General features: G+C 42.0%; 1 protein-coding gene across 3 annotated transcripts in view; it reads right to left on the bottom strand.

Moving 5' to 3' along the window:
* The window catches only part of LOC307175830 (tumor protein D52), a 120,258-nt gene extending 99,047 nt beyond the window's left edge, over positions 1-21,211 (bottom strand). For 2 of the 3 annotated variants that reach the window (XM_079901403.1, XM_079901404.1), the window contains exon 1: positions 21,050-21,203. Coding sequence is in view for 1 of the 3 variants with exons in the window: in XM_079901405.1 (XP_079757531.1) it covers positions 21,050-21,068 (19 nt within the window). In the remaining 2 variants the exon portion in view is untranslated. Of the gene's footprint in view, positions 1-21,049 lie in introns of all 3 variants that reach the window. The other variant, XM_079901405.1, reaches the window with a different exon arrangement.
* Positions 21,212-23,265: the final 2,054 nt, after the last annotated feature.

Genomic DNA, 23,265 nt, shown 5'->3' with positions numbered 1-23,265 from the left:
AGGAATTTTACTCCAGAACTCTCCACGGAGTTCAGCTGGTCCTACTGGTGTGCCTGTGGACAGAGTGCAGGACAGTCAACTCTCCTAGGAAGGACAGCTAGCTACCAAAGGAGAAAAAAGAACAATGCAGACATTGTTTTGGAAAAGTTAGACTTTAAAGTCTTTTGTTGTCCTGTTTTGTCGATTCTTCAGCATTACACACTGCAGTTGCCAATGCCATGTGCACCCCGGCTGTCATCCGTACACCTGCTGGGGCTGTTTTGCAGGTGACAAGAAAGGGAGCTTTGAAACCTAAGTCACAAATCCTAGTGCACACATTTAGCCACTATGCCTCTAACCTTGACCATCCTCCTTCAGGGTAGTGGGACCTGGAAACACACATGCACACAAAGACATACACAAACGTTGTACTTTATTTTTCAACTTGACCATCAGAAGAAAATCAACCATTACTGCTAATATTTATAAAGATAAACACACAAGGGTAGTTAGGAATCCTTTTTAAAATAAGGTTTACAGAAATCTATATGTTTAAAAATAGGATTAGCTATACGTAATTTTCAGTTGAGAGATGGCAGTAAGAGGTGACCTATTAATCTCCATGCTATGACAAGTCGTGCTCTAACCCAGGGATAAAAATAAATGGTATTTTATAAAGATTTATGAATTTTCCACTTCCAAATTTTTTTAAAGGTGAGAGCTTAGCTGAGTTGATATCAAAAGTGCATCGTGTCACCCCTGACACATACAAAAATTTTAACAGCCAACATCTAAAACAGCCTAGATATTCTTACTTAACTTTGCCACAAAAGATCAAGTAAAAGTTTCGCTCTATATAGCAAGTGCTCTTCAAATTTCACTGAAGAGAAAAAGCTAGATAAAAGTACACTCTCACTCTGGGGTTTTGGGAACATCAGCTACTCCAGTGTAAAGCTTTATTCTCTCGCATATTGCGAGGTCATCACAACCCACTTCTTCTTTGACACAAGCAAAACCCCATGCTCGAAGTGATTGCAGAACTACAAAGAAACAGCTGTATGCCATTCAATTTTCTGGGCCATGTTTCTCCATGGTACAGAGAAAAATAATTTCTTTTTTTAGCCTAAAAGGAAGCACAGTTCTCCTTCTCATCTCCCACCATTCGGCCAATTTTTTTTTTCTCCCTTTAACAAGGCCAAATTTTTAGCTCTATCCATGTAAGAAGTTTGGGTTCTTTACCCAGAGAAGACGAAGCAAAGAGTGTTGTGATAACCTCATATAATAGAACTATCCAATTAAAGAAAAAGATTTGCCACATCAACAGTAGTAAAGACACAGACACAGAGAACAGACCTGTGGTTGCCAAGGGGGAGGTGAGGTGGGGGAGGGGTGGGTTGGGAGTTTGCGATTAGCACGTGCAAATTATTATATAGAGAATGGATAAACAACAAGGTCCTACTGTAGAGCACAGAGAACTACAGTCAGTAACCTGTGATAAACCATAATGGAAAAGAATGTGCCTATCCATATATGTATAACTGAATCATTTTGCTGCACACCAGAAACTATCACAACATTGTAAATCAACTAGACTTCAACAAAATAAAAGAGTATTAAACAAAAACATACCTTACCTCTAAAGAGAACAGACTTAGGGACTTCCCTGGTGGTGCAGTGGTTAAGAATCCGCCTGCCAATGCAGGGGACACGAGTTTGAGCCCTGGTCCAGGAAGATCCCACATGCCACTGAGCAACTAAGCCCGTGCACCACAACTACTGAGCCTGCGCTCTAGAGCCCGTGAGCCACAACAACTGAGCCCACGTGCTGCAACTACCAAGGCCCATGCGCCTAGAGCCCGTGCTCTGCAACAAGAGAAGCCACCGCAATGAGAAGCCCGCGTACCACAACCAAGAGTAGCCCCCGCTCGCCACAACTAGAGAAAGCCTGCACGCAGCATCTAAGACCCAACACAGCCAAAAATAAATAAAATTAAAAAAAGAATTAAAGAGAACAGACTTAAAACTTGAGAAAAAGAGTATGAAAAGAGTAAGGTGTAAGCTATATTACAAGATCATTTTGCAGTATGTCTACTGTAATATATCTGTGCCTAAATGAGTTAGGAAACAAGTTAAGGTAAGAGGCAAGACACAGAATATAACTGCCTTTAGGTCAATATTTGTCAGAGAAGGCCTAAGCATTTACTGATAAGCAGCTTTCAGTATAAACGAGGGCCTGGCGCCTCTCTGTTTGTTCAATAAAAGAGCACTGCAACTCTGGGAAGCTCTGCCTTCCTGGGGTGGGCAGGCTTGAAAGGCACCTTCTAGAACAGACATTTCTCAATGCCCAGTAACAGCTGGAGAAAGGAAGAAGGCTAGCCCTGCCTCTACCTCCCTACCACAGCCCTCCAACCTCGGGAGCACGTCAATCCCGAACATCTTTTCCCTCCCCCATCCCGTCTCCATCCTCATCCCCAGCCCCTGCACCCAGAGGTAGAGAGCTGATCCCGAGATGAGGGGCCAGCCATATCCTCAGGGGAGGCTGGAGGAGCCAGGTCCGCCCACCACAGTAAATGACAGAACCGCGTGGGCAGAAACGAGCCATCTGAGCTCAGATGGGTGACCCAAGACAGCTGCAGTTCCCAGAGGAGGTCCACAACGCTGCTGTGAAAACACCCGTCCTCCTCGACACCCACCCCCATCGAAAGGCCCCCTGCGTGGAATACTCAAAACTGTGCCTGGCAAAGCCAGCTTTAAAGCAGATCTCTTATGTGAAAGAAGTCAGGCACAAGCAAGTCTCGGGTTCCCTTTGAACCGAGGAAAACTGACCTCCTGAAGGCCTGCCAAAGAAGCAGCCTGTGTTTCAAGTAAACGCTTATGAGTAAGAGCCTGAACCCTGACTCGACAGGGTGTGTTCAGGGCAGGGGGGAGGAGGGCAGAGGGGACAAATACGACTGAATAAAGAAAATAAGGCCTGCACCTTGGTTTGTACTTTCATTAGAACATGTTTATGTTTCCATTAGTATATCTGTCCTTTAATTAACGTGGATATTCAAAGACAGAATGATGCTTACGCACGAACAAATAAACGTGGGAGAGGAGTGCTTAAGATTATAGGGATCACTAGGTTCTTTATTAAAAGGAATGTTTTATTACAGTCTATAATTATGTAATATCTTTGAAAAAGAAATGTTTTATTGCTTTGCTTTTCTACACTCTTCTCCACTAAAATTATGTTTAACCTATGCTCCCCAAAATGATAAAGAATTACTGCAAAGCATATAAAAATACTAAATATGTTAAGTGTAGCTGCTTTAGCGACACAATGCCCAGTAACTGAAGGATTAACGATGGCCATAGTTGCTTCCAAAAAGCAAAAACAAAAGCCTTCTGTCCACAACAGCCATCTCGAGACTGCATTTGATTTGCCGTCCCAAGGATTTTGCCATACGGGCATCAAAACATTTCACTCATCCGTGGTTCCCACAATGATTCACAGGCAAGATTCCTTACATTTGAGACTCGGTATTATTAAGTAAATCAGCTCCATTGAGGTAAATCTATGTCTATAACAAATTCACTTAAAATAAGATCTCTCTACGTGATTGAGAGGAGGTAAAGTATTGCAGATAAACTACACGACCTTAGGGAGCTCTTTAAGCCCCCTACACGTCAAACTCCTTCATCAGGAAAATGGAAGGGAAAGAGGACATCTGCCCAGAGCTGATGCGAGTGTCAGATAAGGCATTCGCTGCCCACCACTGCTTGGCTGGAGCCAGGACCCAGGATGCACCGAATAAATGTCTTAGCACCATCACCACATAAAATTCCCTTTTTTTTGCACACAGTAGTGGTTAAAAAGAACTAAGAATTTCAAAATTTTCCAAAGCTGAAAGACCAAAACCATCCCCAGCTTGCCCTCTGCACCCTTTCATTCACCTTTTCCAAACTCTAAAGAAAAGACAAGCAGAACTGCCATGCTCTCTGTGGCAGGACACACTGAGAAGGACACAACAACATTTTTCTCTTGTTCAGTGTGGCAACTATGGGTGCGATGTACTGGTATTAGTGAGAAAATGAACACACATAAAAAAATCCCCCCAATGGCATTTCACTGTCAAAAGCAAAAGGGTGAGGGGACTTCCCTGGTGGCGCAGTGGTTGAGAATCCACCTGCCAATGCAGGGTACACGGGTTTGAGCCCTGGTCCGGGAAGATCCCATACGCCGCGGAGCAATTAAGCCCGTGAGCCACAACTACTGAGCCTGCACTCTAAAGCCCGAGAGCCACAACTACTGAAGCCCACGTGCCACAACTACTGAAGCCTGAGTGCCTAGAGCCCGTGCTCCACAACAAGAGAAGCCACCGCAATGAGAAGCCCGGGCACCACAATGAAGAGTAGCCCCTGCTCACCGCAACTAGAAAAAGCCCGCACGCGGCAACGAAGACCCAACACAGCCAAAAATAAATTAAATAAATAAATAAAATTGAAAAGCTGGAAGGGTGAAAGGGTGGCTGAGCAGACAGGCATCTTGGTCAGGAGGAGAGTCAGCAGCGGGGATTCCTGATGCTCTCCCCAGGCAAGTGCCGGTGACAGTACCAGGAGCCCAGGTGGAAGGGGCCACCCATCCAGCAACCTCTCCCTCAGCTCCGGAAGCTGGAGCATCTGTTGGTTGCCAACGTGCCCAGAGTCCGAGGTGGAAGTGACAGTACGACAAAGGTCCACATCCTGGGATGGCACCTGATTAGAACTGCAACTAACACTTCCCTCAATTCCTCTATTTTTTAAAATTTATTTTATTGAAGTATAGTTGATTTACAATGTTGTGTTATTTTCTGCTATACAGCAAAGTTATTCAGTTATACATATATATATATATATATATATATATATATATATATATATATACACATTCTTTTTCATATTCTTTTCCATTATGGTTAATCACAGGATATTGAATATAGTTCCCTGTGCTTATACAACAGGACCTTGTTGTTTATCTATCCTATATATAACAGTTTGCATCTGCTAATCCCAAACTCCTAATTTATCCCTCCCTCACCCCCTTTCCTCTTTGGTAACCATAAGTTTGTCCTCTATGTCTGTGAGTATGTTTCTGTTTCATGGATAAGTTCATTTGTGTCATATTCTAGATTTCACATATAAGTGATAATCACATGATTTTTGTCTTTCTCTTACTTCACTTAGTATGATAATTTCTAGGTCCATCCATGTTGCTGTAAAGGGCATTATTTCATTCTTTTTTATGGCTGAGTAATATTCCATTGTATATATATACCACATCTTCTTTACCCATTCATCTGTCAATGGACATTTAGGGTGTTTCCATGTTTTGGCTATCGTGAAGAGTACTGCTATGAACATAGGGGTGCTAATAAGTTTTAAAAATGATATGGCCTCCAAGTGTTTCTACCTTTGCCCGGAATTCACACAGAGAAACCCAAATAGTTCAACCATTACAGTATAATTTTTGAAAATTCCCAATTAATAACTTGAAATATTTTTTTCTAAGCTTTGAATCATTATACACACACCAAAAGGGGGGGGGGGGGAGGGAGAGAGAGAGACCTAAATTAGCTTCACAATAGCAATGAAATTAATTAATAATAAATGAACAAACTAGGAAACCTCTTTTCAGGGGGGTTTTTTATTCCTAAAGAAAAAAAAATTAATACTAATAGGAAACACAAACATATTGAATAAATCCATGAAATCCCTTAAGTAAAAGCAAAATAAAAAGAACAAAAGCAGCAAAACTCCTGAGTTCCATTTTATGTCCCCAAATGGGAAAAGATTAAAAAGAGAAAGAAGAAAGTGGAAATTAGGTGCAGTAAAAAGACGGGAAACGAGAAAAAGGCTAAGGGAAGGAGAAGGGAAAAGCAAAGATGGACAACAGAAAACTGAAAGAAACAACCGTGCACACACCCGAACTGAGGGGAATGGACAGACTGACACGGGATCTGAGGTTTATGCATCACTTTGGATTTTAGGGAATTATCAAAGCGACCTAGTGCACTCTGCTCCTTTGTTTTTTATATTGAATGAAAGATTCTTTAAATTCTATAGTGCTTTACAACTTTCAAAAGCTTCACACATATGACTTCATATAATCCCATAATAACCTTTTTTTCCCTTATCCCTACATTGCCTTTCTTCTATTCCCTCTCCCCAGTGGTAACCACTAGTTTGTTCTCTATATCTGTGAGTCTGCTTCTTTCTTGCTTTACTCACTAGTTTGTTGTATTTTTTAGATTCCACATATAATTGATATCATACATATATCTTTCTCTGTCTGTCTTATTTCACTTAGTATAATGCCCTCCAAGTCCATCCATGTTGCTACAAATGGCAAATTTTCATTCTTTTTTATGGCTGAGTAGCATTCCATTGTATATATACCCATCTTCTTTATCCATTCATCTGCTGATGGACACTTCGGTTGCTTCCATACCTTGCCAATTGTAAGTAATGATGCCATGAACACTGGGGACCTAGTATACTTTGAAAAGTTGGTCGTTACATCAGAGGTCACTGCATTTCAAATTTAACAGCTACAGTTGCCATTGTGAAGAGAATAATCAGACTAGGACAATGTCATCAGACCTTCATGGGTAGTGACCACAGCCCCAGTCAGAGGCCACCTGCAGGGCAGCAAGGCTCCCAGGACTGGAGTCTCTTCTCAGGGCTAAAAAGAGGAAGGAAGTTTGGGAAGAGATTGTAATTCTGGGAAAAATAAAAGCCCCTAAACCAAGAGAAAGCTGTCATGTTATCTTTACTGTTAGTCAAAATCTTCATTGAATTCCTGAAGCAGTGAACAGCAGCCACCCACTGAAAAACCACCAGGAGAACCGACTGAAAGGTCAACCGTGACCCAAGGAGAACAGCTGGCTGACTTTCCAGTGCGGGTACAGCCTCTCTGGAGGGAAAATCATCTCTCAAGAGGCTGTTTGACAAATTCAGACACTGCATAAATCAGCCCCGCAGCCGACACGTTCCACGATGAAAAGGGGGGGCTCACAATTCAGGTTTGCCCTGAGAAATCACTGGTTTAGAAAAACATCACAGCTTTACTATGATTTGACTATAATGTCACCTCGAGGCTAAACTGCTTCTCGGGCTCTCATACCACCCAGAGAATGTATAATGCGTTCGTTTTGCAGGTATTTAATAAATACTTATCTGCGCAAGGCTCTTACACATTAAAGTGAATGACTGCTTACAGACTTGAGCGCCTTGAAGGTCAAACTCTAGGACAGGACTATTAAAATACATTTCGCATTAAAAGCATCTTAACTAAAACCAGTGACATATACAGGAATAGCAAATCCAGTTATTCTCCCTTGCCTCGCTTTCTTCTCTCATTTTACAAACATGCACAGAGGTCAAACAAGCATCCTCTCTGCGCATGAAAACAAAAACCAACGCTCAGTGCAGGCAAGCAAATCACCGATGTAATCCAAATTTCCCTTTAAAACACCACCTTGGGGCTTCCCTGGTGGCACAGTGGTTGAGAGTCCACCTGCCGATGCAGGGGACACGGGTTCGTGCCCTGGTCTGGGAAGATCCCATGTGCCGCGGAGCGGCTGGGCCCATGAGCCATGGCCGCTGAGCCTGCGCGTCTGGAGCCTGTGCTCCGCAATGGGAGAGGCCACAACAGTGAGAGGCCCGCGTACCGCAAAAAACAACAACAACAAAAAAAACCACCTTGCTTCTTGAAAGAGCAGTCTCTCAATTTGTGGGTTGTTTTTTCTTTTTTAAACCACATTTGACCATTCTCACAGGCCCCAAATCCATGGGTTCTGCCCTCTCCATTCTCCTCAACCCCCTCCCAACCCTTGGAGCTTGAATCTCTCAGCATTATCCATGACTGGTCCTTAACACCAAAGCCAATATCTACTGTCCCCCCTCGATCTACCTGGCCTCTCCAGGGCCTTTGAAAGTTAAACTCCCTATTCCTGTACCTTCCTCTCTCTGCCCTGAAATCTTCAGATTCCATGTTCTGTTCTACTTTTGTTCCTGGGCTGTCTCAGCGAGTTAATAGCTTCAAATGATCACATGTCTCCCAAACCTTGCTCTCCTGCCCAGTTCCTTCTTTTTTTTTTTTTAATTTTTGTTATTAAAGTGTAGTTGATTTACCATGTTGTGGCAATCTCAGCTGTACAGCAAAGTGACACAGTTATACACACAGTGACATTCTTTTTTTCTGTTCTTTTCCGTTACGGTTTATCACAGGATATTGAATATAGTTCCCTGTGCTATACAATAGGACCCTGTTGTTTATCCTTTCTAAACGTAATAGTTTGCATCTATCAACCCCAAACTCCCAGTCCATCCCTCTCCTTCCCCTCCCTCCCCCTTGGCAACCACAAGTCTGTTCTCTATGTCCATGATTGTTTCTGTCTCATAGATAGGTTCATTTGTGCCATATTTTAGATTCCACATATAAGTGATATCATATGATATTTGTCTTTCTCTGACTTACTTCACTTAGTATGGAAATCTCTAGTTGTATCCATGTTGCTGCAAATGGCACTATTTCATTCTTTTTTACGGCCGAGTAGTATTCCACTGTATATATGTACCACATCTTCTTTATCCATTCCTCTGTCAATGGACATTTAGGTTGTCCCAGATCCTTCTCTTCAAGATCCGTAGTTCACCCATGAACCCATCCACACCAGCATCCCACAAGGACCTGGTGGTGGTTTTAAAACATGTGCACACATTTGTCGTGTGCACACTCTTCTCACCAAAAGTGGAGTCTAATTCCCCTCTCCTTGAATCTCGGCCAGTCTTTGTGACGCATTTCTAACAGAATGAGGAGGAAGTGATGCCACGTGACTTCAAGGCTAGGTCACGCAAAGACACAGTCTCTGCCTGCCTCTCTCTTAGGACCCACAGGTTGGGGGCCCTGGGGTAACACATAAGAAGCCCAGGCACACTGAGGCTGTATGCTGCTGGGTGAAGAACATGGTCTCCAGCTAAAAACAGTACTCAACACAGGCAAGCAAATCACCATCCTCAAACAGGTCATGCTGTTTTCACCGGAGACCATGGGGATTGAGTCAGGTGCCCGAGGAGCCCCAGCCGCTGGCATCTCCCCAGTACAGCCACCTTCGTGTCAGTGAGTGAGGCTTTGGATGAGCCCAGCCTCATGCTGCAAGCCTCCCAGCTGAGCTGAGTGGAGCAGAGACAAGTTGTCCCCACCAAGCCCTGCTCAAATTACAGATCTGTGACCATACAAAAAATGCTATGGTTTTAAACCACTAGGTTTTGGGGTGATCTGTTATGCAGCTTTGGATAAACAGAACAGACCTCAGATGTAACACACTCCAAATGGAATTCCCTTCCTTCTGCCTGCCTCTGCTCTCTTTCCTGTTTTCCATGTGATCTGAAAGCCCTTGTCTGTTCTTTCCTATCCTCAGATCCCCTCCCCTCACATCTGACTTGTTCTACCAAAGATCCCTCAGGAATCCAGCACCACCACCTCTGGCGTGGAACACAGTGATACGCCCTGCCTGCTTTGCTAGTACCTTCTATGCAGCTGGCAAAATGCTATTCCAAAACTAAACTCCCACCCACCTACCACCTGCCTATCAGAACAGAGTCCTGATTCCTGATCCCAGTGCACGAGAGTGCTCACACGCCCCTAGCGACCACCTAGAACTCCAGCCACAAGGAACTTCTGAGGATCACCAGCCCTTTCACGCCTCTGAACCTTCTTCCCAAATTCCCTTCCTCACCCTTCCTTCTCTCACCTACTTAGCCTTCAAGTCCAAGTTCAAAGGTCACCTGCTATGAGACCCCTCTCCTGATGACCAGCCAGAGTTGCTCACTTTCTCCTCAGCCTGTCATGCAGCCCTTACAACCTCCACTTGACTACAGTGACCAAGTTCTCTGTGTGTTTCTTCAGCCTGGCCTGTAAGCCTGAGGGCAGACATCATATCATAATTGTCTATAAATAAACGAAATGTTTAATTTGAATGGGGAACCACTGAATTAGCATTTTACAGAAATGCTCACATTCCATTTCAGAATCAGTATCTATTGAACCCCAGTGCTAGTCACAGATTTTTACTCAATTTTCGCAAACAGTTGAGGTATTATCAGCCTCAAAGAGGTTGAGGGACTGATCCGATGTCTCATCACCAAAAAGTGATGAAGCCAAATTTTGAACCCAGACGTAAGTTCAGGTCAAGCATTCTTTGCCCTGAACATTTACAATGAGTTCTGGTGCACGAGGACAGACACATGGCCATAGTCTGGTGTAGATACAAGTCCTACTGTGCCCTTCCCATGGTAGCTACCATAGCGTGGCATCCTTTTGAACACCTCTGAAAGGAAAAGGGACATGATATAGAACTTTTAGGTAGTATAATATGTTGCATAAGGACATGAACTATATGGCCAAATATTTCAGATTTAAAACCCAGCTCTGTCTGCATCAAGCTATGTGCCCTTGGAGAAGTTATTACTTCATTCTTTTTTTTAAAAATAAATTTATTTATTTATTTATGGCTGTGTTGGGTCTTTGTTGCTGCGGGCTGGCTTTCTCTAATTGCATTGAGCGGGGGCTACTCTTCGCTGCGGTGTGCAGGTTTCTCATTGTGGTGGCTTCTCTTGTTGCAGAGCACGGGCTCTAGGCATGCAGGCTTCAGTAGTTGTGGCTCATGGGCTCAATAGTTGTGGCTCGCGGGCTCTAGAGCACAGGCTCAGTAGTTATGGCGCATGGGCTTAGTTGCTCTGCGGCATGTGGGATCTTCCTGGACCAGGGCTCGAGCCTGTGTCTCCTGCATTGGCAGGCCAATTCTTAACCACTGCACCACCAGGGAAGTCCCATTACTTCATTCTTTTACATTTTGTTTCTTCAGTTGTAAAGCAAGGATATTATGAGTGTGGCTCACAGGTTTGTTACAAAAATTTTCAAAATGAAAAAAAAAGCATTTAGAACAGACCTAGTATATAGAAAATACCCAGCAGATGTTGTTGTTGCTGGCATTAGTGGTAGTAGTGGTATTACTAAATGTGACCCAGTAAAACCCCAGTTGGAAAACTTAGGTCATTATAATGCAGGGCCTGAAGTGGTGTCCCTTCAGATTCCAATTTTGTTTTAATTAGTTGGAAGGAAACATTTCTAAAAAGTACTTAGTGTCCCCAGTCCTTTAAACTGTTTGCAAATGTAGTTTAAATTGTTCTTGGCCACTAGGTTACTCTCTTAGAGACAACAGGTGTGCGACCAAGTTTTTGTAAAACTCTCCACATCTAGTAGAGTAAGAATGGGGTCACTCAGTGAATGGTCACTCAGCTTCTGGTTCCTCATGTGTGAAATGGAAATGATACCCGTTCTACCACCCTGCAGCACTGAAAGACGGAAATGGAATAATATGAAGAAAAATTAGAAAGAGTTCTGCAAAAACCAGATGGAATCATCATCATCACCATTCTGATTACTAATAAAGTGATATACTGGAAGTGATACCCTCAGTATATACCAAAATGGAAAGTTGGTCACCCCTTTGCTAAAATGCCCCAGCCAGCCAAAATGTTTGCATTTTTCCCTCTTTACATAATTTGTCTTCTGGTTAACTAGTAGCAAACCCTTTCCACCACTGTCAGCAACCCCATTACCCTTCTCAACTGCATTCAAAGAAAACTTCTAAAATGTATTGACACCATCCTTGCCTCCTAAGTTCAGGATACATTAGCATCAAATAACTACCCTCAATAAAATAGTATAGAAAACATATTTATGAAAGTATTTACTGAGCACTACATCCAACATCCTTTGGAGAACAAAAATTTAATCAGCACTGTCTCCTCCTCTATCTGTAAATGTATACACACGCACTCTTACATATATACTTGGGAAGTAAAGTACCAGTTTGGTTTCTATTTACAGACCAGATTTTCAGTGATTGTATATAAAACTATAAGCACATTGGGAACATGTATTCTTGTCTCCCTGCCAAACAATTAACTTTCCTTAATTCTTAACCTTTTCTATCTGATTTTATATAGGTTAGAAATCTTTCTAATGAATGTATGTGCAATAAGACAAATATTTATGGAGTACCTACTACACACACACTCAACTGAGAGCCGGGAATACGAACGTAAGAACTTTCTCCTACTGACACTTCATTTCTAGCCAAGTACAGATCCTAGTGGGGTGGATAAACAACTATCTTTATTCCTACAGCCCTACTGATTGCACCATAAGCTCCTTTTCCACACCACAATGCCTCCAACAAAGCTCAAAATACAATGGGTGAAGTTGAATCCTGTTTATTCTCAATCTGAAACTTTATAAGGTCATGTCTTACATCATGTTTAAACTGACATTTACATTTGCATAGCTGTAACATGAAACACATTCACCACGCCTATAAGCCAAGGCATGTAAATGACTAGTCTTGCCTAAAACCACGACTTTTCGTATTGATTACAAAAGCGTCAGAAGACACAAAGACACAGAGAAGGAAGTACTGAAAGCAACTCAGAGCCACGCAACTTACTCTATAGACTGTCACCGAGAAAATATCTGCTTTTAATAATGTCTTTTCTTAGTAAAAATAACATAAAAGATTCAACATAACCAAAATAAAAATAGAAAAAAATAAATACTTGCCACAAAACACAAAGGTTTAATATGAACAGGGGAGCAGGGTGAGGGTCAAAGAAGGCACTAAGATCCCAATTTTAAAATGAAGGAGCAAACAATCTCAAAAGGGGAACACAAACGGCTAATATCATCTACAGCCTTTCTAGCAAGTGGAAGAATTTTAAATGAAAAGAGATGGCATTTTTTTACCTATAAGCTTTATAATTCTTTTTTTTTTTTTTTTTTTAAAGGGCAATGACATCTTGCAGAAAAGGAAACAACCGAGAGTGAAAAGGCAATTTACAGAATGGGAGAAAAACATCTGCAAACCATATATCTCATGAGGGCTAAGTATCCACAACACATAAACAACTCCTACAACTTGACAAAAATATTAATAATAATCCAAACACAAAATGGGCAAAGGACTTGAATAGACATTTCTCCAAAGAAGACATACAGATGGCCAACAAGCACATGAAAAGCTGCTCGACATCACTAATCATCAGGAAAATGCAAATCCTAACCACGATGAGATATTATCTCAGACCAATTAGGTAGGCCAGTATCAAAACGAGAAAATAAAAAGTGTAGCTGAGGATGTGGAAAAATTAGAACCCATGCAGGCTCCCTCTCTCTTCAGTTTTTTGGCCCCTACAACCTTCCCATTTCCCTTTAAAATAACCGTTGGTAGGAATGTAATATGGTACAGCCATTCAGCCACTATGGAAAACAGTATAGAAGTTTGCAAAAAGAAAAAAAAAAAAAAAACCTAGAAATAGAACTACCATATATACCAGTCATTTTATTTCTGGGTATTGACGGGGTTCAGAACAAGTCTCCCTCAAATATACCACTCTGGCACGTGGACTATTTTGAGCTGAAGGCATTCAAGACCCAGCAGATTCAGGAAAAACTTTTACCTCTGCCTTACCTGCCTAAAAGGATTTAGATAGAGGGTCTAGTCCAGGAAGGGAACTATCACAAGAGATAATTACAAAGAGCACAGGTGAGGTGTTGAGCTGGGGGTAGCTCAACTGGGCCTAGAGATCAAAGTCCTCCCTGGATCCCGCTGTCCTGCGTGGCATGGCAAACATTTGTTTACCAAACCTTTGCTCTTCCCATCTTCCTGTGATCGTCTTCCTTCTCTTTGAAGACCCAGAACCCTACCCCCTTCTCCATAACACAGAATGTCATATAAGTCTCAATTCCCTGAATGCCTGTGGGTCTCATATTCTTGTAAAACCCCCGCACATATGTAACTAAATTTGTTTTTCACCTGTTAATCTGTCCTACGTTAATTTGATTATCAGACCAGCCAAAGAAGCAAGAAGGGTAGGGGAAATAAATTTTCCTTTCCTACAGTATATACCCAAAAGAATGGAAAACAGGACTCAAAGAGTATTTGCACACCCATGCCCACAAAAGCCAAAAGGTGGAAGCAACCTCTGAATGCCCACTGAAGAATGAATAAAGAAAATAAAGTATGATAAAGAGAATGGGGCATACATATATACTGGAAAATTATACAGCCTCTAAAAAGATAGAAATCCCACAATATGCAACAACATGGATGAATCCTGAAGACACTATGCTAAGTGAAATAAGTCAGTCACAAAAAGACAAATACTGCATGATTCCACTTTAATGATGTAGGTGAAGTAATCAAACTCATAGAAACAGAAAAGAAAATGGTGGTTACCAGGGGCTGTGTGGAGAGAGAAATGTGTGTTGCTCAATGGGTGCATGGTTTCAGTCATCAAAATGAAAAAGTTCTAGAGATTTCTTATACAATAAGGTACATATAGTTAACAATACTCTCCTGTACACTTAAATATAGCTAAGATAATATATTTTATGTCATGCATTTTTTACTACAATAAAAAAAGCAGTAACAATTATGTTTTCCAGAAAGCGATTTAGCAACAGGCATGAAAGGCCTAGACATACTGACATCCTTTGTCCTGTCTCAGGAAGTTTATCTTAAAACAATTTCTCTTTAAAGTATTATAATAGCTAAAATGAAAAGCAATCTATATTCCAGCAAAGAAACAGTTAAATAAACATCAAATGCTGAAAGGGTACAGTCATCAAAAAACGTAGTTTGGAGATACTTTTTTAAATGACATGTTAAAATTCTGATTATCTAATAGCATCCAAAATACAATACAAAACTATATATATATTATGTATAGTACGACTATGATGAACATATACTGGGACATTCAATAAAGAAAAAAACAAGGTCTAATAAAAGAAAGAGAAAGGGAAACGGGGGGAGAGAGGGAGAGCAACAGGGAGGGAAGAAAGCTATACCAAACGGATTTCTGTTGAATTTGCATCCAGACAAGTTGATTCTAATGTTCATTTGGAAATAAAATCTGGCAAGAATAGCTAGGAAAAACTCTAGCAATAAGAAGAAAAACAGAGTGAACAGGAGAGACTAGCCCTTCCAGACATTTTTACATATTACGAAGCTACAATAATTTAAACCGTTTAGTTGCTGGGAATGAACAGACAGATCAAGGGGAAAGAAAATAATACAGGACTTTAGTATCGATAACAGTACTATGTCAAATTCGTAAAGGAAAGAGCCATTAGTCAGTGAATGGTATTGGACAATTGAGTAGCCAGCTGAGGGGCTGGCAGGCGGTTGAGATTCATAACTCCCATTTTTTAATCAAAATAATCTCCAGATGGATGAAAGATTTAAATGTAAAAAAATAAAAACATAAACTCAAAGTGAGAATACCATTTCTAGGAATGATTCAAGAGCAGAAGCTATAAATAAAAACCACCATCAATTAGTATTTCTGCTTGGAAAAAAATCACCAGAAAGTCAAAAAAGGAATGACAAACTAGGAAAAAATATATTAGCAATTCATGTCATGGACAGAGGGCTACATTCTATAAGTCAAGAAGAAAAAGAGAAAAGAAAAATTGGCAAAGTATATGATCAGACATGTCACAGAAAATGCAATCTAGGTCTCAAACATATCAAAAGAAGTACGACCGCCTTCATATTAAGAAAAGTATGTAATAAAGCATATACTGAGAAACTCCTTTTCCCCTACAAGATAAGCAAAGATGAAAAAGTGTGACAACACCCTGGGCGCACGATGGAGGGAAGCAGATGCTCACACATTGCTGGTGGCGAATAACTGGCACCACTTCTATGGAGCGGAATTTAGCACATCAAAACTGAACAGTCACATTCTTCTAAGAATTCTTCCTACAGACATACTGGCACATTTATCAAATAACTTGCATACAGATTTATTTGCTGCAGCTTTGCTTTCATAGCAAAATATTAGGGGAAACCTAAATGTCCATCAATAGGGAACCAGATAAACATCACCTGTTATGGTACATCTACAGATAGACATCTACAAATAGCCCTGAAAATGAAACAGCTCTATATAACGTTATGTTCAATGATCTCTAAAATACACATTGTATTTCAGTGAAAGAAGTGAGACGCTAAATAATCTGCGTGCTACAGCTTATATAATACACACACATACATACATAGTATTGAAATACATGTGTGTACACCTGTGTAAGTAGAATCTCTCTGGATGGATAGAGAAGAAACTGTTAATAATGGTGACATCACTACCCAAGGGAAATAGCCTCAGAGACAGGAGTGGAAGGGAGATTTACATTTTGCAACCTTTTAGTCATTCTGAACGCTGTATCATGTGCATTAATTACCTGGTCACACTAGTCAAAATGATGCTGGAGAAGGGTATTTTTAAAATATACTGAGTGTAAAAAGGGAGGGGAGGCAAGATATAAGATGAAATAGTCAATAGGCGATTATTTTGTGATTTGTTTAAAAGGATAGATACATGGATGGATATAAACCAATACGTTAACAGTGATTTTCCAGACTAGGATTATAGGTAATATTATGTTCTTTTTCTCCATCTGTATTTTCTGACTTTACTAAAATGAACAATTACTCTCGGTTACGAAGAAGTATTTTTAATTTAAACATTTTGTTAACTTCCACTAAACATTAAATCCCTTGATCCCTTGGACACTTTTCTAATAAAAAAAAACACTGCTAAGATTATGGTTTCTGGACAGCTGGTACCCAGCGAGTTTAAATAAAATTTGGAAGAGCCTCAGAAGAGAGATTTTTACAACAGTCAACAATTAAAACAGAAATAATTAACCCCACAAGGAAAATAAAATAATGTGAGCCTCCAACAAAAGGACCAGCAGCACAGAAGTTCAGGAGATTCGGGTGTTCTTTTTTGTTTGGAAGTGTGATTGTATTTGTTTTTATTGTGTACACAGATTCTGCGGTTTTGAGATCTTTCTGAAGGATCACAACCCCTCTTACCACTCAGCTTTTCCCTAGGGACTAGGCAGGTTGCTGCATAAAAATAAATGCAGGAAGTAAATGGGCGCTAACAAAGGCATTAGCACCATACGGAAAGTGAGACTTGCCCAAAGACACCAAGAACCTGGGTGGGTCACACCCACAGATTTGTGAGCAGACCCTCAAAACTGTTATCCATGCATCCCTATGTTTGTGTTACCTGTAAATGAGCGACACCTTACCTTTCTGTTATTTCTAAGGCATAATTACCATGCTGAAATTATAGTAACCTATTATTGTGTCATGGTTTTCTTACAGCTTTCTCCTCCCCCAGTTGTTTCAGCCCCAGCAGCCTTCCCTCACCCCATTAAAATATAAAGCTTTGGTGGTGGTAGTGTTTTAACTCAAACACAGATAAAATGCTTAGTGGCTAGGTGACTGTCACTTCAATATAATGGTGCTAAACGACAAGTTATTACTAACATAGGAGAGTACTCGAGTACAATTATCTATTCAGCCCCATCAAAGGCAGTCAGGAGGTATTTTCCACAATGTTTTCTCTAGCTAGCCGGCCGCACTGCACTTTCAAAGTGGGAAATAGCACACACGTTAAGTGTGCTTTGCTGGGCTGAGAGGCACTGTGTGGTTTACGGTACATTTTAAATCATTTGATGTTGACTGCTCTCAATATAAGTAGAGTATTGTATACAAAGTCTGGGTATAGTAGAGGACAGGAAAAACAGAATCTCAGGCTGATACTAAAAAGCATTCAGAATACATGGTTGAAAACAAAGGTAAACTGCTCATTTTAAAACTTCATAGCTCTGTTAAAACTCAGTAGCAAAGGATAGATTTTGACAACTTCATAAGAAGTAAGGGATAAGGAGACAATTCAACAGAGACGCGTACTTAAGACAAGAGGTAAGGCATTTAATTTTGCATCTAGAGGTGTTTTTTTTTAAGGGACAAACACAACAAACTCCACACATACCAAAAAAGTAAATTAAACAAATTCTAAAATGTTCTGATTTGGTTTGAGATACTTCGAAAAAAATCACAAATTCAAGTGACGATCACAGCCAACCTTCTTTCAGCCAACGTACTTTGCTGGTGAACCTGCAGGTTTACAAACGCAGGTTCTTCCTTCTCAGTCTCAGCCTGGGGTCTATGGAATCGCTGAAGACTGAGCCATCCCCTCTACCGGTTCAAAGACCTGACAGGTAAACTTACCCTCTACGCTCAATGCAGCCTTATCAGTAACTTTCTCCACCCAACCAGATTTCTGCTTCTTTAAAACACAGAGGAAAAAATGTACAGGAGGAAGTGGGAAGCAAATGACCAACTTAGAGGGACATCGGAGGTTACAGGAACCTGAAGGTACTTGCTCTTGGGCACTTTTCCCTTTCATCTGAGGCAGTCAACACACATTTCTGAACACCTACTATGTGCTGTGGGAACATAGAGATGAAAAGGCAAAGGAGACAGGCAGAAGGAAGCAAAAGTATAAGGAAAGGCCATGTGGTTCTAAGACAGCAAAGCTGTGCGGTGAGTCAGCTGACCTTGCCCAGGCGGGTGGCTCGTCTTTCGTTTACAGCCAAGTCTCCAGACTCTCCACTTTAAGAGGATGGATTTCCCTAGCCGTCCAAGAATGACAATTAAAAGCAAGGACTGACATGACTAACAAATATCCTGACCAAAGAAAACATCTGAAAATTAGAGACGGAAAAAGACTCCTCTTATAAACCAAGAAATTTATTAAATATGTCTAAGACACACACACACACACACACACACACACACACAGAAAAAAAAAACTAGTCCTACAAAAATCACACAAAGGGGCTTCCCTTGTGGCGCAGTGGTTAAGAATCCACCTGCCAATGCAGGGGACACGGGTTCGAGCCCTGGTCCGGGAAGATCCCACATGCCACGGAGCAACTAAGACAATGTGCCACAGCTACTGAGCCTGCACTCTAGAGCCCGCGAGCCACAACTACTGAGCCCGTGTGCCACAACGACTGAAGCCTGCGTGCCTACAGCCTGTGCTCTGTAACAAGACAAGCCACTGCAATGAGAAACCCATGCACCACAACGAAGAATAGCCCCCGCTCGCCGCAACTAGAGAAAGCCCACGCACAGCAACAAAAACCCAACTCAGCCAAAAATAAATAAATAAATTTATTTATTTTTTAAAAAAACAAAACACACAAAGTGCATCAGCAAACTGGACTATTACAGAAGTACTAATGGCTGTGACTCTTACCAGCCAAACTAGAATATAAAATCTAAAAAAAATTAGTCACTCCACTCACCTGAGTCAAACACAGCTTTGTCCACTTTGACAAGTACCACATACAGTTATGTATTCTAAAAACATCATTATGTTAAATATGACAACGTAAGACATACAAACGTTCACATATTTGACACCCTCATTGCCCCCATTAAAATCCAGATAAAAAAATGCTGGCTTATTTGGTGGCCCCTAGGCCTCCTCCTAACAATACACATAAGACCTGTGAGGGGCTTTTTGACTCAAACATTTAAATATCTACCATGTGCAAATCACCAGGCTACCCAACCGTGGACAAAGATGAAGTATATGCTTCTAACCTCAAGACGTATAAAATCTAGACAATATGTGTGCAAGTGTATATATAGTGTATTACATATGCACTATATATTACATATTGTATAGCTAGTGGGAAGCAGCTGCATAGCACAGGGAGATCAGCTCAGTGCTTTGTGACCACCTAGAGGGGTGGGATAGGGAGGGTGGGAGGGAGATGCAAGAGGGAGGGGATATGGGGATATATGTATGCATATGGCTGATTCACTTTGTTGTGCAGCGGAAACTAGCACAACATTGTGAAGCAATTATACTCCAATAAAGATGTTAAAAAAGAAAAGAACTGACAGTTAAAAAAATATATTGTATAAAATGTTTATAATATACACACTCAGATGTCAGGTGTGAGATTAATTTGAGGGGTGGGGAGAAAGGAAGGGTTGGAAGGCTCCAAAGATTCTATCTTACAACTTATCAGAAGTAAAACACAAAATAGTATATATGGAATATGGTTTTATTTCAACAAAAACTCACATGCATGAAAGTAAATACTGGAGGGTAAAAAAAAAATTAATGAAAACTGTTGTATTAGAACTCAAAATAGGAATAATTCCTATGCCCCACTTCCTAAAATTTACCTTAATATCGTTACTCTTTTTTTTTTCTTTTAGCGTTTATATACCTTTTTAAAAGCGTGCCACGAATCTGTGGTTACTGTTAGTGGGTTATTATCAGCAAAGATCTCTAGGATGTGGCAATGTTTAAATCCGAAAACCTTGCCATACTACTGCCACATCTCTCTTAAACAATGACTCAACTGGAGGCAATTTCACTTAATACACTATATTCAAAAACAAGTGCATCCAAAGCTAGAGTAATCAGATTAGGGATTTTGTGTTGGGGGGTTTCACCTTGATGGGTAAAAGAGGACCCTTGCTATGAAAAATTCCCCGCCTGCAAATAAACCCGTAGCCACTACTCCACAATTGGGGGATGTTAAATGTTTGCATCCAAAGCCATCGCCAGGGGCTCAAACGCCACCCAAAATCCTAACCACGTTAAGGAGAAGAGGGCAGAAAGTCTTCACACGCGGGTGGGGAGGACTTCACGTGCCCATCTTGCGGGGCGAAACAACCTACTGTCCTCAGTCCCTCAGTTTCCACCGGTCACAAGAGCGAGCTGAACAGGACTCCCTGGGTACTGTTTTCCACCAAAGCGCATCTCGATCTGCAGCCCCGGCTCGGTAAGCCTGGAGCCAGCCCTCCGCCGCCTCCCAGAACCTTCTCTTTTTCTTTCTGCTTCGTCTCTCTCTCTAACACACACGCGCGCCCCATCCGCCCTCTCCGGCCGCCAGCGCCGCTCCCTGAAGCAGGGCCCCACCAGGACGCCGGATCCGGATCGGGGATGCAACTCGCGGCGCAGGCACCGAAGGCTCTGCACCTGCTCCGGCGCCAGGCCGCGCGCCGCGCCGGACCCCGACTCGGACCCCAGCGCCGCGCCGGACCTCGCGCCCATCCCGGAGGCGCCGTGCCGGTGGCGTCCGCGCCCTCACCTTGCTCGCCGCGATCCATGTCTCCCGCCCGCCGGCAGCGAGTCCCCGCTCGGCCCGCCCGCCGCGCTCCTCCCGTCCTCCGCCGGCGGCTCCCGGGAAGTCCCCTCCCCCCGGAGGCGTAGAGCGCGGCGGCGCCGCCCGCGCGCGGAGGGGAGCGCTTCGCCGGGGCGTCACCCAATCACCTGACCCCGCCGGCTGGTGCGTTCCGCCGTGTCGGCGCTGGAGGGAGGACGGACGGAAGGACCGACGGACGGAAGGAAGGGCGGGCGGGGAGGGCAGGCTGAGCTCAGGCAGGAACTCGGCCCGGGGGAAGAGGGAAGAGGGGGAAGGCGAAGGCTCTGCATCACCGTGGGGGCCGCGTGGGGACCGGGATGGCGTTTACGTTCCACCCTCAAGTTATTTATCATATCAGAAGTTTTCTCGGGGGACCCTGAAGATTCCCTTTCTTTGCCTCCGCGAGCGCGTACTCTTTTGTACTTATTGAGTGGCAAAAACAGGAAGGTTCTTTCGACATGCCAGTGGCTCTTTTTCCCTTATATTCTTCATGTTCTCCTGCTGCCGAAATAATAGCCTATGCTATCTGCCAGACTAGGTCCGAAGCAAGCCAAGAGGCGAAAATTACAAAGAATCTCTCGAAAAACCATGTGGTCCTGTCTTTTAATAGCGCAGGGTTTTCGGTGGCAAATTAGGAAGATTTTCATGTAATAAAATCTGACTGTTTTGGGTGCAGGATTAAGGACAACACGCTGAGATGAATTAAATGAAATGTTGGAAATGAAGTAAGTTAACCAAAGGGTAGAATTATCAACAGGGATCTTTTGAAAATATAATTGGAGGCTTCATGTCCATTTATCAACGGACAGTTTGAAGTTCCTGTAATAACACTTCTCGTGATTAGCATTAGCACTGTATTTCCAAAGTGTTCTGCAGTTTCTCATCTTACGTGAAGTCACTTTCATTACCACATAGTTCTAAGGTGGTAACCCAGTTTCCTAAGCTGTCTGCAGCTACGAATAAGGCAAGCTTCTTTTTGTGCTACGTGGAGACTCTGGCTTGGCCTTCAGCCCGCAGCGTCGCCTACTATTTCACACACGCTAGGCTTTTGTTAGTATGTTTTTTAATTAGCAGTAGTTACCTGAAGCAACTCCATGTTTTCTGTCCATTGCGCTGTAAGTAAGTGTATCTCTTTCCCACCTGCATTGCCAGCGTCTTCTCGTGAGGTTTGTTCTGTTTATCTCAATCCGCTGAGACCTCTCCTCTTTGACTGCCCCTACTCCCACTGCACTTGGCTTCTCTCCTGTGGCACTCACCCCTGGGACTCATCTCCCAGGCCAGCCTGCTACAGCTATAGGGTTGTCTTTTTCACAGCCCTGCTAGGTCATAACTTAGCAGCTTATGAGCTTCAGGAGGTCAAGGATCATTTGTGTCATGGTTTCATTGCTTTAATTATGCTATGCATTTAGTCAACATTGTAAGTTTAGCTTTCAGGTTTAAATTTAAAAAGAGGTACATTGTATCTACTAATAATCCAGTGTTTGTAACAAAGAGGTGCAATGATAGTTTTTTTTTTCTTTTAAATGACCTTTTAAATGTACCAGTAAGGTAAATGTTGGCATTGGCAGGAAGTTCTATAATGTGGTCAAGAATTTTTGACCAGCTGCTGCTCAGATAAATGGCTGGAAAGACAATCTCTCAACCTATGGACTAACTTGTGGACAAAAAAATAGCACTTGAAAATAGTGTTGGTTCAAAATATGATTTATTCTCTTCGTATCTATTTAACTTGCTATATAGTGATAAACCTGACTGTTATGTATGTTGGGAGAGAAAAATGACTTGTGTTTTGAAGAATTTATGTGCTTGTTCGCATCTGCGGCTAATAGCATACAGATGCTAATAGCACAGCCCATACCCAGCTTTACCATTTTTCTTCGTAAGAGAACCCAAATATTATTTGGGATAGCGGTGTGTCCAGCTGAAACATGGCCACTTTAACCTCCCTTGCAGCTGGCGGTGGCACTCTGACACATTAATGACCAATGAGATATGAGCAAGAAACCTCCAAGAAATCATTCGGAAAGAAAGACTTGGCTGGACCTAGAGATGATCATACTAAGTGAAGTAAGTCAGCCAGAGAAAGACAAATATTATATGATATCACTTATATGTGGAATCTAAAAAGTAATACAAATGAACATATTTACAAAACAGAAACA

The sequence above is a fragment of the Stenella coeruleoalba genome (genome assembly GCF_951394435.1).
Source record: "Stenella coeruleoalba genome assembly, chromosome: 17".
In the NCBI taxonomy this organism is placed as follows: Eukaryota; Metazoa; Chordata; class Mammalia; order Artiodactyla; family Delphinidae; genus Stenella; species Stenella coeruleoalba.
This window is presented reverse-complemented; position numbering and strand designations above follow the sequence as displayed.